The sequence below is a fragment of the Macaca mulatta genome, chromosome 10 (genome assembly GCF_049350105.2).
Source record: "Macaca mulatta isolate MMU2019108-1 chromosome 10, T2T-MMU8v2.0, whole genome shotgun sequence".
NCBI classification, from domain to species: Eukaryota; Metazoa; Chordata; class Mammalia; order Primates; family Cercopithecidae; genus Macaca; species Macaca mulatta.
Window position 1 is genome coordinate 90,041,189 of NC_133415.1, and position 18,888 is coordinate 90,060,076.

General features: G+C 45.6%; 1 protein-coding gene across 14 annotated transcripts in view; it reads left to right on the plus strand.

The window, feature by feature from the left end:
- The window catches only part of RPN2 (ribophorin II), a 60,431-nt gene that overhangs the window by 5,100 nt on the left and 36,443 nt on the right, over positions 1-18,888 (plus strand). For 12 of the 14 annotated variants that reach the window (XR_013399858.1, XR_013399860.1, XM_077951707.1 and 9 more), the window contains exons 2-6: positions 109-302; positions 12,179-12,274; positions 12,810-12,985; positions 17,228-17,303; positions 18,110-18,244. Coding sequence is in view for 12 of the 14 variants with exons in the window: in XM_077951707.1 (XP_077807833.1) it covers positions 109-302; positions 12,179-12,274; positions 12,810-12,985; positions 17,228-17,303; positions 18,110-18,244 (677 nt within the window). In the remaining 2 variants the exon portion in view is untranslated. The remainder of the gene's footprint in view (positions 1-108; positions 303-12,178; positions 12,275-12,809; positions 12,986-17,227; positions 17,304-18,109; positions 18,245-18,888) is intronic. The other 2 variants (XM_077951709.1, XM_077951714.1) reach the window with 2 other exon arrangements.

Genomic DNA, 18,888 nt, shown 5'->3' on the forward strand with positions numbered 1-18,888 from the left:
CCTTCCCCATGTGATTTGGTTCCCAGATCTTGGTGTGCGTCATCACTGGGACTGTGTATAGCACCTTGGAAGAGTGTGGAGTGTACTGAATGGTCGTTTCCCCCCAAGGTTCAAGCACTGTCTTCCTGTTGGCCCTGACAATCATAGCCAGCACCTGGGCTCTGACGCCCACTCACTACCTCACCAAGCATGACGTGGAGAGACTGAAAGCCTCGCTGGATCGCCCTTTCACAAATTTGGAATCTGCCTTCTACTCCATCGTGGGACTCAGCAGCCTTGGTGCCCAGGTGCCAGATGCAAAGGTAAGGCTGTTTTTGTCCTGGTGGTCAGAGTGGTTCAGGAGGACCTTCATCCCCTCACTATATTCCTTTGGGGTGGTTCAAAACTAACTCTTGCTCATTTGAGGATAACCAAGGTTAATCCAGTATAAGAAATATTTGGCTGGGCATGGTGGCTCACGCCTGTAATGCCAGCACTTTGGGAGGTCAAGGCAGGTGGATCATGAGGTCAGGAGTTTGAGACCAGCCTATCTAATGCAGTGAAACCCTGTCTCTACTAAAAATAGAAAAAATTAGCTGGGTGTGGTGGTGCATGCCTATAATCCCAGCTACTCAGGAGGCTGAGGCAGGAGAATCGTGTGAACCCAGGAGGCAGATGTTGCAGTGAGCTGAGATGGCGCCATTGCACTCTAGCCCAGGCAGCAGTGAGACTCAGTCTCAAAAAAAGAATTTTATTTCAGTTTGACAGGTCTGTTTTTGTTTTTGTTTTTTTGCCTAATGTATGTTAAGGATCATGCCAGATCAGTTATTTTTAGTGGGATGTCAAGAAGAGCAAGTCATAGATCATCTAGAAACTTTTACTTCAGCTCTGGGAGTGAGACTGTTCAATACCATGTGTACTTACTAAGTGCCCCCATATGTGTGTGACTAATAATAAGGGAATTCAAGGTAGAAGGCACTCACATGTATTAAATAATGGTAGTCACTACATCAGGCAATTTTGAGACATGTTTTTGGACTAATGGTGAGGAAAATGCATCATGATTAAAATCTTTCCTGGATTCAGAACAGTTTTGTTTTTTTTTTGTTTTTGTTTTGTTTGTTTTTTTTGAGACAGAGTGTGGCTCAGCCAGGCTGGAGTGCAGTGGCATGGTCATGACTCACTGCAACCTCTGTCTCCTGGGCTCAAGCCAGCCACCTCAGCTTCCCTGGTTGCTGGGACTACAGGTGTGCACCACCACGCCTGGCTAATTTTTTGTATTTTTTGGTAGAGATGGGGTTTCGCCATGTTGGCTAGGCTGGTCTTGAACTCCTGACCTCAAGTGATCTGCCCTCCTGGGCCTTCCAAAGTGCTGGGATTACAGGCATGAGCCACTGTGCCCAGCCCCTTGATTATTTTTAAACATTCTGTTTTATCTCTTCTATTGGCTGTTTAGATCTAATTTTTTTTTTTAGTGTTTGTCTAGTTTTGTTTAGAGATTTTAATATGCATCCTTAATTTCTCACAGTATACCGTGAATTATTATTTTGCCATGTCACAAATAATGAAAGAACCCTATAACTGAATTTCCATTTAAATTCCCATTATTTCTGGTATCATTGTCATACTTTTTGTCTGTTTTGTTTTTGTTTTTGAGACGAAGACTCGCTCTGTCACCAGGCTGGAGTCCAGTGGCTCGATCTCACTGCACTGCTTGATCTCATTGCTTGATCTCACCGCAGTCGCTCACTGCAATTGCACCCCCACCTCCCAGGTTCAAGCAATTCCCCTGCCTCAGCGTCCCAGGTAGCTGGGACTACAGGCACACACTACCACGCCAGCTAATTTTTTGTATTTTAGTAGAGATGAGGTTTCACTGTGTTGGCCAGGATAGTCTCGATCTCCTGACCTTGTGATCCACCCTCATTGGCCTCCCAAAGTGCTGGGATTACAGGTGTGAGCCACTGCGCCCGGCCCATTGTGATACTTTTTAACCTTCTTTAAAGGATCCCAGCCTTTGCTGTCTGTTGTTCGGTGTCTCAATTTCATATATTTCAAACAGTTTGATAGTTATTTATGGTAGGAGGGGAAGTTCAATATCTTTAATTCTGTCTAGGGCAGCACTGATAGTCCCAATTGGTGTCTTTCTTTTTTTTTTCTGAGACAAGGCCTCACTATATTGCCCAGGCTGGAGTGCAGTGGTGCGATCATGGTGCACTACAGCCTCAAACTCCTGGACTCAGGTGATCCTTCACCTCAGCCCCCCCAAGTAGCTGGGACTACAGTCACATGCCACCATGCCTAGCTAATTTTTTTTTTTTTTTTTTTTTAATATTTGTAGAGACAGGGTGTTGCCATGTTGCCCAGACTTGTCTCAAACTCCTCGGGTCAAGCCATCCTCCCGCCTCTGCCACCCAAAGTGCTGGGATTACAGATGTGAACCACTGTGCCCAGCCTCCAATTGATGTCTTTTTTTGTTGTTTGTTTGACATGGAGTCTTACTGTCATACAGGCTGGAGTGCAGTTTTGCAGTCTCAGCTCACTGCAACCTCCGCCTCCTAGGTTCAAGCGACCTTCCGGCCTCAGTCTCCCAAGTAGCTGGGACTACAGGCATTCTCCACCACGCCTGGCTAATTTTTGTATTTTTTGGTAGCGACAGGGTTTTGCCATGTTGGCCAGGCTGGTCCCGAACTCTTAACCTCAGGTGATCCACCCACCTTGGCCTCCCAAAGTGCTGGGATTATAGGCGTGAGCCACCCCTCTCGGCTGCAATTGGTATCTTTCAATCCATTTCGATTGTTATTCTTTTTGATGCTCAAAATGTTCCATTTTTGCCAATGGGCCAAACTGTGTGTGTGTGTGTGTGTGTGAACATGCATTCATTTACACATTAGGTACAACTGTTTTTCAGTTTAACTGTAGAGTTAAATAGTTACTAGGCTGGCCATAAAGCCTGAAGTATGGCTGGGCGTGGTGACTCAAGCCTGTAATCCCAGCACTTTGGGAGGCCGAGACAGGCGGATCTCGAGGTCGGGAGATCAAGACCATCCTGGCTAACACGGTGAAACCCCGTCTCTACTAAAAATATAAAATATAAAAAACTAGCTGGGCGAGGTGGCGGGCGCCTGTAGTCCCAGCTACTCGGGAGGCTAAGGCAGGAGAATGGCGTAAACCCGGGAGGCGGAGCTTGCAGTGAGCTGAGATCCGGCCACCGCACTCCAGCCTGGGTGACAGAGCCAGACTCCGTCTCAAAAAAAAAAAAAAGCCTGAAGTATTTACCAACTGGTCCTTTACAGAAAAAGTTTGCTGATCCCAGCTATATGAGATCCAGCTTACTCAAATTTTTTCCTAACAACCAGCTCTCCGTTTCTGCCCAATGTTTTCTTCCTGTGTGTGATTCTGTTAAAGAAACAGACTTTTCCTCATGATTTCACTCTTATAAACCCTAAAGGTGAATGTACCTCCTGATAAAATTAGTTCTTCTCAAAAGTAAGAGTATACACATCAGAGTCAGTTAACCCAAGCTTTTAATTCTGGCTCCACCTCTCTGAAAAGGGAGTTATGAAGCCTACCTCACTGAATCATTGTAAGAAGAAAGTGAAATTACAGTATGCCCCTCAAAGGAAATGGTAGCTATTATCGTTCTTACACTGAAAAGGTTTGCTTCTATTTATACTTTGTTTAGGTGAGTTCAGACAGTGCCTGGCACAGACACTGTATTCACGGTGCCTTTTGTAGTGATGCTTTGTATTTCTGCTCTGGTTTTCGGTGATGTCTTTAGAGGCCCTGGGGAGAAAGAGCAAATTGACTAGAGGTTTTATATTGTGAGGTATAGGAGATAACATTGGAATAGTAATGTTGACCTTTGGCAGGATCTGAATGCAGGATGAAAAGTTTCTCCTGAAGGTTTTCAAACTTTAGTGGCACCACAGGATTCAGTGTAGGGGGGTCACGGATGAATGAGGTGCTCCCACTTCATCCAGAGCATGTCTTTTGATCTGTGTCGTGATTTGGAGTTCTGTAGGAGATTTAGGTCGAAGACATACCCCCAAAGCTATTCTCTGCCATCATCACAAGTTTGCGGGATGTTGGTTAGGGCTGAAGATGTAGATTGAGAGGCATCCGGACAGCTGCTATGCAGTGTGACTTGCGTTAATTACATGATTGGGCTGGCTGTGGCTTTATGTTTACAATACAGACACTGAAGTCAGAGAGCTTGGCTTCAAGGTGTTGACTTCAAAACTTCACACCGGAGTCACCTGTGCAGCTTCCTTAACCTTTCAAAATGTTTGTTCTGTCATCGGTAAGATGGAGACAATAATACTAAGTTTACAGGTAATGTGTGCGGGGTCGTTAGCATGTTGATGGCATGTGGTAATATGTAGTATTAACCTTATGATTAGCATGACTATATATAAATAGTAGTAGCAGTTGGTACACATTGATTGACATTGTTTTTTCAGACTGTCATCCCCACTGCTTAGCATACCTCTGACACACAGGTGTCTAACAAATATTTGAACTGTAAAACTTCAGCTCAATCAAAATGGGAGCTCTCTAAATGTGCCTGCTAATCAGAAAATAAATGAGTTAATCACATACTGCATTCTAATTGCTTATGAAATGTGCTCTGTTGATTAGGTAGTGTATGCATTATAAGTAATGGAAGAAAGGGAGTTATACGGATGTTTCAGAGCTGTTGAATTTCCTCATTAGATGTGCAAACTACATAAATCCATTGAGAGAAAGTCTTCATTACTATCACTTCCGTGTAGTGGTGCATGTCCTGCTCAGCCGTTGTTGCCTTCAGCTCAGTAGAGAGAACTCCCTGGGCTCCACTAGATACACTGTTGATTGTTCTCACAGATTGATCTTTGGAGAGATTTTGGTTATTATCTCACAAGAGGTTTTAGCAGCGAAACTGGGAGAAATGGGGTTTACTGAGAATAGAAACTATGGAGACAGCAGTGTGGAATGAGAGTTGATTTTAGTTGTTAAAAAGATTACAGGCCTGTAATCTCAGCACTTTGGGAGGCTGAGGTCGGTGGATCCCTTGAGGTCAGGAGTTCGAGACCAGCCTGGCCAACACGGCAAAACCCTGTCTCTACAAAAAATACAAAAGTTAGCCAGACGTGGTGGGCATGCCTATAATCCTAGCTACTCGGGAGGCCGAGGCAGGAGAATCACTTGAACCCAGAGGCAGAGGTTGCAGTGAGCCGAGATCATGCTGCTGCACTCCAGCCTAGGTGACAGAGTGAGACCCTGTCTCAAAAAAAAAACAAAACAAAAGGCCGGTCACAGTGCCTCACACATGTAATCCCAGCACTTTGGGAGGCCAAGGCGTGTGGATCACGAGGTCAGGAGATCAAGACCATCCTGGCTAATACAGTGAAACCCCGTCTCTATTAAAAATACAAAAAAATTAGCTAGGTGTGGTGGCGGACACCTGTAGTCCCAGCTACTCGGGAGGCCAAGGCAGGAAAATGGCGTGAACCTGGGAGGTAGAGCTTAAAGTGGGCCGAGATCACACGACTACACTCCAGCATGGGTGATAGAGCGAGATTCTGTCTCAAAAAAAAAAAAAAAAAAAAAGAGTGAGCATTTTTCATTTGAGTTATATTTATATAAAACATAAGCATATCAGAATGGTGATTTTATGGATATCATTGTTTAGCTTTTTACAAGATTAAGAACATGCTGGGCACAGTGGCTCATGCCTGTAATTCCAGCACTTTGGGAGGCTGGGGTGGGAGGATCATTTGAGGCCAGGAGTTTGAGACCAGCCTGGGCAACATGGTGAGACCCCCCCCCCTTCCCGCCCAATTTCTGCAAAAAATGAAAGAAATTAGCTGGGCATGGTGGCATGCACCTCTAGTCCTAGGTGGCTTAGGAGGCTGAGGCAGGAAGGCAGGGAGATCGCTTGAGCCCAGGAGTTTAAGGCTGCAGTTAGCTGTGATGGCACCAGTGCGCTCCAGCCTGGGCAACAAAGCAAGACCCTGTCTCAAAAAAAAAACAAATTATTTTTACAAAATGCATCCCTTATAAAGTGTTGTGAGCACTAAATGAGATAATAAGTATAAAGTGCTTAGCATAGTGCCTGGCACATGACGAGTGCATATAGTAGTAAGTATATTTGTTTGTGGCTCAAGCACTCAGTTCATTCCTGGGGAGAGCAGAGAATGAGGCAATCTTTCAGGCAGTGATCGTTTATGGAGCCTCTGCTGTGTGCTAGACATTGTGCTAAACGCAGAGAAGACAAGGGAGCTCATTATCCACTGAGAGTACGGTAATACAGTGCTGAGTGCAAAGAGGCAGACGGGCTGTTTGTGGAAAGTACCACGGGAGTCCAGCAGAGGGAGCCGGCACTCACACTGTATGCCAAATCTTGCACAGTGGGTGTTGCCATGTGTGCTGGCTGGTGCAGGTTTCATTTGATCATTCAGCAAATATGTAGTGAGTTTCTGCTATGCACTAGGTATAGTGCTAGGCACTGGGGATTTACTCTTGAACCATTAAGAGGGAGAGGGCCCCTGCACTCTTAAGAATATATTGTCTAATAGCTGAGATAGGCATTAGTCATGTAATCAAATATATGCACAAATATTTGTAACAGTGGTAAGTTTTATGAAGGTGAAATATGTGCTGTTATAAATAGGGGACTTTTATAGGGATAGAATAGGGTACTTTGATTTGCCAGGAAAGGCTTTCCTGAGGAAATCTCCGAATTTAGATCTCATTCTGGGCTGGGTGTGTTGGCTCACACCTGTAATACTAGTACTTTGGAAGGCTGAGGTGGGAGGATTGCCTGAAGCCAGGAGTCTGAAAACAGCCTGGGCAACAAAACGAGACCCTGTCTCTACAAAAAGTTAAAAAATTATCTGACATAGTGGTGTGTGCCTGTAGTCCCAACCACTCAGAAGGCTGAGGACGGAGGATTGCTGGAGCCCAGGAGTTGGAGGCTACAGTGAGCTACGATCATGCCACTGCACTCCAGCCTGTGTGAGAGGGCAAGACCCTGTCTCAAAACAAACAAAAACAAAACAAACCCCAAACCCAAAACTCAAACCTCTCTACATCACCCTAATCTCACTCTACTTCTTAAGGGCAGGGACTTTGTCCATTTTATTTGTTGTGTATCCCCAGTTCCTAGAACAGCACCTGGCATGTGGTAGGCACTGGAGTGAAGGAAGGTATGATGGATCTGAATTCGAAAGGGAGAGGAGGAGTTAACTGTGAGACGAAGGAGGGAAGGGACTTCAGGCAGAGGGAACAGCCTGTGCGGAGGATAGAGAGCAGGTTACATTTGAGATTGAAAGGAGGAGGTGTGTGGAACAGAGTGGGAGGGAGGGAGACGAGTGAGGCAGGCTGGGGCCAAGCCACAGTGCCTTGGCCCACACAGGAAGAGTTCTGATCTGTTTCCAATGAGCAATAGATTTTAAATAGCTAGTATCGTGATTCAACTTGCATTTCGGAAAGATTTCGCTCTTGCTTTTTGGGAGACAGACCATAGCAGGGGGCTACAGGGCAAGATTGAATGCAGGAGGGGTACAAAAGATAACACCTGGCCTTTCTGCTTCTGCTGCATGGATGGGTGGTTGGGCCATTCCATAAGATAGCAACACAGGAAAAGAATGGGATTTGTCTGGGAAAGATCACGAATTTGTTCTTTACCATGGTGAGCTTGAAATACCTTTGAGTCATGTAAGTGACTATTGAGAGAGTCTGGGCTGGAGTTAAGGGTCTGAGAATTATCTGCATAGAAGTTTAGGATGAAGCCATGGGCACGGATGGAATGGCCTAGGGAGGCAGGAGGTGGTGGGATGAGAGCCCAGCCTAGGAGTTGAGAAAACAGCAGGAGAGCTTGAAACTGAGGGAGGAGCTGCCAGAGAAGTAGGAGACCCAGGAAGGGTGCGGTGGTATCCCAGAAGGCTACGGGCGCGCATGTTTCCCAGTGAGGATGTGATTGGTCTGTCCATCGTTGAGGAGTGAGCACTGGAAAATATCCTCTGCTTTGACAATCTGGAGGTTGCCACTGGTGTGCTGGGGGCAGAAGCCAAAGTGAGTGAGTGGAAGTGAGGACATGAAGACTGGAGCAGTGTGGCTGTGTGGGAAGAGAGAAGGTGGCACTGGAGGGGAGAGAAGGGTTGAGGGAAGTTGTTGTTTGAAAGTTTTGCTCTTGTCACCCAGGCTAGCGTGCAGTGGCTCGATCTCGGTTCACTGTAACTGCCGCCTCCCGGGTTCAAGCGATTCTCCTGCCTCAGCCTCCCAACTAGCTGGGACTACAGGCACGCACCCCCACGCCTGGCTAATATTTGTAGTTTTAGTAGAGATGGAGTTTCACTATGTTGGTCAGGCTGGTCTCGAACTCCTGACCTCGGGTGATCCACCCGCCTCAGCCTCCCAAAGTGCTGGGATTATAGCCATCATGCCTGGTCAGGAAGTTGTATTTTAAAATAAGTCTTGAGTTTTGTTAATACGTTATAGGAGAAGTTGAATTGACGAGGTAATGGGCTTCCAGATGGAGAGAACAGGGTGTGCAAAGCCTGGAGGCTTCCAAGTGCTTATTGTGCTTTGGGGCAGTGAGGTGCTTTCGCAGCTGGAGCAGAGGTGGGTGGGGAAGTGCAGGAAGAAGCACCTGGGGAAAAGTGGGCCCGGTTAGAAAGGGTCTGGTATGGGGCCCCAGCCAGTGTGTGCCTGGGCAGCACATCACAGTAACAAAGTCTGAAGAGATTACAAAGCACAGTGTGAGAGGCAGCGAGAGTAGCGGGGAGCTGTTTATGGAGGAAATAGGGGAGGGGAGGGCGGATGAGAGAGATTTGCTGTCTTTTCTGTAGGACTCCATGTTTGATTCAGTTCAGAGAGTTGTAGGGGAAAACCTATGATGGAAGAAATCACTGCTGTTCTTTTTTGCTCAAGAGGGTATTTGATTAATTGGAGTATTAGCACAGAAAGTTGGAAGCAAGCAGATTGGGGGTGGACATTTAGGGGGCAGTTTTCAGCCTTCAGTGGGGAAGATGAGTCTAGAACGTTGGAGGGCAGCTGGAGTCAAAGTTTCCAGTCCCCCGAGAGCAGCTGGCCGAAGCCTCAGCACTGGGTGGGCTCGCTGAGCAGGCTGAGCAGTTCTGGGAGGTCTCCCTGCTTCTGCTGCCCTGTGAACTCTGCTGTCAACATCTTGGGCTTTGAAGCCACTGAACACTGGACCGGTTTACCTTGATTTGTCTTTGCAAAGTGTAGGAATGATGCTTGTCTTACTCCAGAATAGATTGCTTTTAGTGGGCTCTTGAGAAGTAGAGGTTTTATAGCTCAGACACCAGAGCCAGGCTATTCTGGAGCCAGGGAATTCTAGTTCCCCTGGTTAAAAGCTGAGTGACTTTGGACAGGTTACTTTGCCTTTCTAATGCCTCAGTTTTCTTATCTGTAAACTTAAGGTAATAAGAATGCCCGATGCATGAGATAGATTGGGGATTAAATGGGAAATGCACATAAAGCACTTCGAACAGCTTTTGACACATTTTAAGTGCTCAGAAGGAGGTAATGGTAGAGGTAGAAGTAACCGTAGTCATTGTTTTGGGGTCTCCAGTGTTGTTCCATTGTTACAGCACCAGATGGCGACAAAGCACACGTTTTCAGCTTCCTCGCATTCCACCGCTAGGGCTCTTTGAGTAGCTTTACTTGTTTTCTTCAGATCCCTAATTGATGCAAAAAAAAAAAAAAATTCATTCATAAAATTAAAAAAAAAAAGTTTTGGTTGGAGTAGCATGTACACACAGTAAAACATTGGACAATACAAAATAGCTGTTAGTGAAAGGCAGCGTGCTGCCCCTGCCCTCCACCCTGTCCTACTCTCCAGGAGCACCCCCTACTTTTTTTTTTGGCGGGAGAGAAGGAGTCTCACTCTGTCGTCCAGGCTGGAGTGTGGTGGCACGATCTCAGCTCACTGCAACCTCCGCCTCCCGGGCTCAAGTGACTCTCCTGCCTCAGCCTCCTGAGTAGCTGGAACTACAGGCAAGTGCCACCGCGCCCAGCACCCCCAATTTTTTTTTTTTTTTGAGACAGAGTCTCACTGTGTCGCCCAGGCTGGAGTGCAGTGGTGTGATCTTGGCTCATTGCAAGCTCCGCCTCCTGGGTTCACGCTTCTGCCTCAGCCTCCCGAGTAATTGGGACTACAGGTGCCCGCCACCACGCCTGGCTAATTTTGTTTTTGTATTTTTAGTAGAGATGGGGTTTCACCGTGTTAGCTAGGATGGTCTTGATCTCCTGACCTTGTGATCCGCCCGCCTTGGCCTCCCAAAGTGCTGAGATTACAGGTGTGCGCCATCGTGCCCAGCCTTTTTCTTTTTTTTGAGACAGGTTGTTGCCCTGCCACCCATGCCAGACTGCAGTGGTGCAATCACAGCTCACCACAGCCTCAAACAATTCTTCAGCCTCACCTTCCTAAAGTTTTAGAATTATAGGCGTGAGCCACTGTGCCCAACCAGCACCCACTTTTAACTGTTACTATTACCACATCTTTTTGAATAGCTGAATTTTATATTACTTCAACCAAAATATTGGTAGTCTAATGGTTTGATACTGTTTCTTGGAGTCGAGGAGAGTCGCAGTACCAGGAGTTTGGGGGTTTTGTGATGTGCTTCCTCTGTGCCAGTCACTGTGATGGGCATTTGGCAAAGTCCCTGATCTTGGGCCACTAGTCACTGGGGGAACTAGTAAGTACGGTGTGGTATGTGCTTTGGGGGAGCACTTGAGAGGGTGGATACCTGGGCTCTTCTGGGAGGACTGTCTGGAAGAGGTGAACATCTGAGCAGAGTTGAAGGTAGGGCCTGGTTTGGCTGGCAGGAAGGACAAGGAAAAGGTGCTCCCGGCAGGGTGGGTAGCAGCGTCAAATGTGAAATGGCAAGAGCGTGGTATAGCTGCAGGAGGCTGGAGGGTAAGATTTTGGAGTTGGAATTAGGGCTGTGGTGATGAAGGCAGCATGGAGAGGGAGAGTCAGTCATGAGGGCCTTTCATGCTGAGTCAGAAGTTGGATCTTGTCTGAGAAAAATAGGGAACCACTGGAGGATTTTAAAGGTAAAGCAACACGGTTACACTTGTATTTTGTGAAGATCAGTCTTGAAGCAGTGTGCAGAATGGATTGCATGGCTTTAGACCACTTAGGAGATTACTGGGACAATCTAGGTGAGAAAGGGCAAGGGCCTGCCCTAAGGCAGTGACAGAAACCAGAGGCGGGACTGGGCCTGAGAAATGAAAAAGAGGTAGACTTGATAGTCTTGGAGGGGTAGGGAAAAGTCAAGGATGGTTCCCAGATTTCTGGTTTGGGTTGCTGGATGCATGGCGTTACCTGTGCATGAGCTGGGAAGTCCTGGTGAAGAAATAGAAAGTTTTAAGCTCATTTTATTTTTTATTTTTATTTTTTGGGGGACTGAGTTTCGCTTTGTCTCCCAGGCTGGAGTGTAGTGGCATGAACATGACTCACTGCAGCCTCAACTTCAAGCAGTCCTCCTACCTCAGCCTCCCAGGTAGCTGGGACCACAGGTACCCGCCACCTGCTCAGCTAATGTTTGAATTTTTTGTGGAGATGGGATCTTACCATGTTACCCAAGCTGTTCTCGAACTCCTGAGCTCAAGCGGTCCTCCTGCCTCAGCCTCCCAAAGGCCTGGGATTACAGATGTGAGCCACTGCACCGAGCCTTAAGCTCATTTTAGATTTGTTGAGCCTGACTTGGCCTTGGTGACATCTAAGTGGAAATGCCAGTACAGCTGGAATCAGAAGAGACTCTGCCACTTAGTAGCTTTGTCACCTTCATCAGATTACTTACCAATTTCAAGCCCCAGTTTCTTTTTCAGGTAAATGGGGATAGTGATAATCTCTACCAAAGGGTCGTTATGTCATTAAAATGAAGAGCTTCATAAATACCCAGCACAGGCCATGGCCAGACAGGTGATTCGGGAAGTGGTTTCCTTCTTTCCTTTCTAAGATTCAGAAGGACTCAAGTGCCTTTAGACTTACTGCTGTTTGTACGAAGTCAGCAATTTTGGGTAAAACCGTGTCCTATGGAAAGTAACTACTTAAAAACTAAATTCATGTAGCTCCTTCTTCAAGCCATCTATAATGACTTCGAATGTTATCTAAAAATGCCTTTGCTTTTCCTGGTTCACTACATGTATCACCACTTAACACTGACTTTTCCCTGCTGTGTAGAAAGCATGTACCTACATCAGATCTAACCTTGATCCCAGCAATGTGGATTCCCTCTTCTACGCCGCCCAGGCCAGCCAGGCCCTCTCAGGATGTGAGGTGAGTCCGGGTTCCTACACTGACAATGATTTTTAACTATTTAAAAAAAAAAAAAATAGTGCATTTTTAAAGGGGAAGGGTCATGTCAAAAATCCTTTTTTTAGGAGAGTCCGTTGCTTTTCCTTAAGAAAGTGTAGTTTATGTTTCTCCTATGTTTTTACTTTTCAAGGGTTTTAAATAACCTTTTCATACAGTTTTTACCTTTCTTCTGGGAGGTCTTGATTTTTTCCTTTCATCTCCCTTTAACATTTAAAACTGTTCGAAGTGTACCCCTACATGAGGTTTCTGAAAAGTCATTTTATTGAACACAGGAGAACCGTATAAGTAGAAAGGTAATTTGTCAGCATCTTTTCAGATGGGGGTGTCGTACCGAGGTTTTACAAACATTTCATCCTGGTATCTGGGGATTAGAGGGGAATCAGCGTACATGAGGCGGAGGTGACTTTGGCAGCTGCTCTGCGTGCTGTCTTTGCCATGCCCGCCACAAATTGCCAAGACCTGTTCTAAAACTCTGTGTCTGCCAATTCTTTCTTAGATCTCTATTTCAAATGAGACCAAAGATCTGCTTCTGGCAGCTGTCAGTGAGGACTCATCTGTTAACCAGATCTACCATGCAGTTGCAGCTCTAAGCGGCTTTGGCCTTCCTTTGGCATCCCAAGAAGCACTCAGTGCCCTTACTGCTCGTCTCAGCAAGGAGGAGACTGTGCTGGCGTGAGTTGTCATCTCGAGCACTTCTCAGGCTTCATTTGTCTCGGGCCCTATCCTAAGAGGGCTCATTCATTGGTTCAGCAAATACTTCCTGGGCAAGTACTTCAGTAAATACTTCTGTGTGCCAGGTGCTGTGCAAGGCACCGCAGGCGTGATTGCACGAAGGCAGGTAAGGTCCCTGTTCTCGTGGAGCTCACATGGACGCAGTCTTCTGCACGCCTTGCAAACAGAAGGCAGGTGCTGAGCCGGAGTATGAGCACGCCATCACCTAGAGATCCAGCTGCCTTGTGAGGTTGGAGGGCTAGAGCAAGGGCAGATAACTCAGAAGGAGCCACGTGCATGTTTTGTTGAGGCTTGGCCAGGGCAAGATGGCATGTTGGCAGTGGAGGCTCTGCAAAGTGCTGGCTCCAGGATCCCTGGAAGTTGTGAGAGGTAGCATCTGGTGAGAGAGGTGGTTGCTCAGAGGGTGGAGTGTTCTAGGAATCAGACTCTACTACTCTGCAAAAAGCTTAGATGAAGGAGAAGCACCTTACCTGTTTGTTATAAATGGAAATGTTATAACTCCAGGGTGTTTTTTGCTAAGCTCTTAAGTGATAATATATGTAGTTTCAAATTTTTATTTATTTAGAAACAGGATCTCACTCTGTCACCCAGGCTGAAGTGCAATGGTATGATCACAACTCACTGCAGCCTTGAAGTCTGGGCTCAAGTGATCCTCCTGCCTCAGCCTCCCGAGTAGCTGGACTACAGGTGCAAAGTACCACGCCTGGCTAATTTTTTTTTTTTTTTTTTTTTTTGAGACGGAGTCTTACCCTGTTACCCAGGCTGGAGTGCAGTGATGTGATCTCAGCTCACTGCAACCTCCACCTCCCGAGTTCAAGCAGTTCTCCTGCCTCAGCGTCTTCAGTGGCTAGGATTACAGGCACGCCACCACGCCTGGCTAATTTTTGTATTTTTAGTAGAGACGGGGTTTTACTACATTGGCCAGGCTCGTCTTGAACTCCTGACCTCAAGCAATCCACCTGCCTCGGCCTCCCAAATTGCTGGGATTACAGGTATGAGCCACTGCGCCTGGCTGCCCGGCTAATTTTTTGTTTTTAGTGGAGATGGGGCCTCTCTGTGTTGTCCAGGCCGGTTATAGTTTTTTTTTTTTTTTTTTCTTAAAAACACTGAAACTCCTCATTTAAAACAATGATTTTGTTGTTATTTTATTTGTGTTCACCATTTAATTGCAACCCTGAAGGAGGGTGTGGAGTACATTTCTGGAATCCTGTTCATTGTTTAGCAAGAGTTTGGTGATATCAATTCCCCCGTTCAAAACAGTGAGATTGTTTCTCAGGTTTTTCTGTTTGTTTTTTGTGTTTTTGCTAACAATCAGATTTTTCTGTAAACTTAAAGCTTTGTTAAGGACAGGGTTCACAGGCAGTTGACATTCCTCTATGTCATCCTTACACCCTCCTCATATTCACATATTCTAACTTCTCTGAGCCTCGCCTTTAAAATGAAACCCATAATTCTTACATCAGAGCACCTGACAGGATTAAGTGAGATAATAGGTGTGAAGACCCTAGCGCAGTGCCTGGTTCTTGGTGGGCATGTAGGAAACGGAGTTCCTTTTCTGGACCATTTGTTTCTTAGGTTCCTAACAAACAGGTCCCCTTTCTTAGAGAGTTTGTTACTTCCTTCGTTGTTATTTGTATGTTAGATCATAAGCTTTTTTTTTTGAGACAGAGTCTCCCTCTGTCATCTAGGCTGCAGTGCAATGCGATCATACAACCTCAAACTCCTGGGCTTGAGCAATCCTCCCACCTCCTCCTGAGTAGCTGGGATTATAATCACGTGCCACCACACCCAGCCATAAGCTTTATTTGCAGTGCTTAGAGAGCCTGGCACATGGTCTGTATCCAAAGGAGTTAATAAAGGATGAAACTATACTTTTGTGTTTCTGCTGTCTTGTAGAAAGCTTATAGGTAGGAAGAACATATGCTTTGGAGTAGAAACAAGTGTGTTCAAATCCACTCTTCTACTCAACCGCTGTAACCATGAGTAGGTTGTTTAGCCCCGCTAAGCCTCAGTGTTTTCATATGCAAACCTGGAGAATGGCTCATAGGGTCATTGTGAAATCCAACTGGTCGGATGCCTTATATTACTACTAATTTGCCCTATTAAAGGCAATCTGATATAAATTAGAACTCTTCTAAGTGGGCCTTCTATATTTAAATAGGCTTTTTCTAGGAAGTGAATGTTTGTAAACTTGTCTTGAATGGAAAACAAGAAAATACTTGTAGGTTTGAATGAACCATCTGAGAAGATCTCATTGTTGTCTCTCATAAATCAATTTCTCTGAATCATCTGCTATATATTAGCAAGATAAGATCTGCTTTCTTAATGTTTGAATACAGTACTATGCTCCAGAGAAAAAGAAATTGCTGGCTGGGGAATAAGTAATTAAAGCCAGTGACAAAACTTTCTAAAACTCAGTGGATTAATTTCGTTCTAAAACTTCTGAGGTTGTTACCATGCGGCACTCGCTCATTCCAAAGAGAAAAAAATGATACCTTAATTGAGAAGTTCTTTCTGGGCTATCTTAACCCCCTTTTCTGAGCACAGCATTTATCACGGGCAGATGTGTGATTTTTATCTCGTTTGGAAATTCAGGTTTCATTTTCTCAAGTGTATTATAACAACAAGCATCCCATAGGTGTCGTTGAGTACTCTAGGGCTTGTCTCTCTGTAAATTGTGACTCTGCTGTTTTCCAACTTGTCATCTTAATGGAATTAGTTTCCCATGGAGAGAATCTAAATTGTTATGATCTTGACATAAGCAGACAGATTCTTGCTCTACATTCCTTGACACATTGACTTGGTAAGTGGAGGTTTTACACAAGGGCCCAGTCATCTCTTAGGAATGAGGAAACCACTGGGGTGGCAGTAGCAGTCGGTTAACCACCAGGGGGCTTCTCCTTTCCCCATTTTATCCAGAAAAGCACCATTTATGTTTTCCAAATTATCTGCTTTAAGAGAACAGAATCTAACAAGTCTTACATGTATACACCTATCATGTTCCATCTTAAAAAGCTTATCTTCCAGAATTATAGATAAAATTGTATGAATAAGCCATAAAAAGGAATGAAGTGCAGATACATGCTACAACATGGATGAGCCTTGAAAACATTCTGCTGAGCGAAATAAGCCAGACATAAAAGGATGCAGATTGTATGATTCCATTTCTATGAAATAGCAGAGTAGGCAAATCCGTAGAGCTAGAACATGGATTACTGGTTGCCGGGGGCAAAGGGGAGACACAATGGGGAGAAACTGTTCAGTGGGTTTTGTTTATCTATTTTTTTGGAGACAGGGTCTCACTCTGTCACCTAGACTGAGTGCAGTGGTGCAATCATGGCTCACTGAAGCCTTGACCTCCCTAGCTCAAGTGATCCAGCTAATTTTTTAATTTTTTGTGAAGATGAGGTCTCACTATATTGCCCAGGCTGGTTTCGAACCCCCAGGCTTAAGTGATCCTCCTGCCTCGGCCTCCCAAAGTATTGGGATTACAGGTGTGAGCCACCATGCTCAACCAGTGGGTTTTATTTTAGACTGATGGAAATATTTGGGAACTAGACAGGTGGTGGTTGCACAACATTGTGAATATAGTAAGCATCCCTGCATTGTTCACTTTAAAATTGTTAATTTTATATGAATTTTGCTTCAATCTTTTTTTTTTCTTCTGAGACAGGGTCTCACTCTGTTGCTCAGGCTGGAGTGCAGTGGCTCACTGCAACCTCTGCATCTTGGGCTCAAGCGATCCTCCCACCTCAGCCTCCCAAATAGTTGGGACTACAAGCACACGCCACCACACCTGGCTCATTTTCAGTATTTTTAGTAGAGATGGGGTTTCACCATGTTGCCCAAGCTGGTCTTGAACTCCTGGGCTCAAGGAATTTGCCTGCTTCAGTCTCCCAAAGTGCTGGGATTACAGGCGTGAGCCACTGCGCCCGGCCCAAGGCCCACGCTTCTTCTTGCCAGTTCTGTTGCCTGCGTTGCCTTCTCAGCTGTGATGATCTTTTCCGGGTTTTGTCATACCTATCCTAACTGGATTATAAGTAAACTCCTTAAAGGCTGAGACCAACTTGTACTTCTAAAGAACAAGAGTGGGATATTTGTGAAAGTGTCCCAAGTACGGGAAGGGGTGAGTAGATGAAAGAAGACTTGCCATTCATTGGGGTTCTACTCTTTACCTTCCAGAACGGTCCAGGCTCTGCAGACAGCATCCCACCTGTCCCAGCAGGCTGACCTGAGGAGCATCGTGGAGGAGATTGAGGTGTGAATCTTTTGCCAAATACATTTCCCAGCTCCTATCTTTGATACGCTGTAGAAGAGTCTTGCAGATAGCCATGCATGATGTGTTAGGATCAGTTACATTGCTTCTTATATCCATGGCACACTTGTGTTCTTTGTATTAGGGTACTGTGTCCTGAGCAATATTTGTACCTATTACATAATAGGTGCTCAGGACGTGGTGATGGTGGTTTTTATTATTGCTCTATCCTTGCCTTTGTCCAGAATATCATGCTTCTCTGGGGCCTCTTTCATGGACTGCCTGGCAGGGCTGACAAGCAGTCCTGATGGTGTTTTCACTGGATGCTTCACAGACACGTTGGTTGCCTAGTCATGTTGCCTAGGAGAGCAGTGTGTCTCTCTTTGTCTTTTGGAGCATTAAGAAATTCTGGGAAACGCCATGCTTTGTAGGTTGTATTCAGATGGATGGCCACGGACTCCATCTGTGTCACAATGCTTCCTGGGTGCACGGCAGCCTGGCCCACTGGCCTTCCACCCAAAGTAGCTGGAGCCTTCCCTGCCATGACTCCTGGGCTTGGGCCTGCATACACAGGGCCAAGGAAGGAACCCTCCCAGAAGTGCAGAAGACACTGCTCTCCTCAAATGTCTGTTTGATATACTTTACTCTGCCTAAGGACCATTTTTGAGAAAGTATTAAGTGACTGAGGTGGTCTTCAGATTTAGAGTGAGAGATGTCACGAAGCTGTCTGCAGTGGGGTTGACAGTGGTTCGTGCATCTCATTTCTGCTGTTACTTGACATCCAGCATGTTTCTGTTTTGTTATGGCAGGACCTTGTTGCTCGTCTGGATGAACTGGGGGGCGTGTATCTCCAGTTTGAAGAAGGACTGGAAACAACAGCGTTATTTGTGGCTGCCACCTACAAGCTCATGGATCATGTGGGGACTGAGCCATCCATTAAGGAGGTACCCATCTAACAGTTTTCAGGCATGAAACCCAAAGGGGTCATCAGCTTTATCTGCTAAGGATAGCTTTTATTAGAGAGGAATGTTCAGACATACCTTGGGATGTTGTCACTCAGTGTCCTGGGTTAGGGATTAAGAATGAGAAATAGAAAGATGTAATGCCTGTCTTCAAGAAATGGGTTGCTAGTGAGACAGACGTGTAAACAAACCACACTTGCTTTAAATGGGGTATGTACATGTCACGAGGTAATATCAAAGAAGCCACGTGTATTACTCCTGTTTCATCTTCCTTTCTTCCCAATACCCCTTTCTGCTTGTCTCCTGAATGCTTTCCACTCTGGTGGCCCATTCACATCCTTCCCTGGGCTCATAATTGCTTCTCCTCCCTCCCCCTTATCCTCAGCAACGGCTAAATCTTAGCTAATCTTTGCTGATGGACATAGTTCACTGAGAGGCATGTGTGTCTATCACACATCCGCCAAGAGTTCATTCTTTTTCTCAAGAGGAGGTTGTTAACCTGAAAGAACCTTTAGTTGGAATGCATGTGGGAAGTCTTTTTGAGTGGGACCGTCTTTGTACCCCTTGTCTGTGAGAAGTTACCAGCCCTTAATCTAAAGTACTTAAAATACAAGCTGCTTTTATTT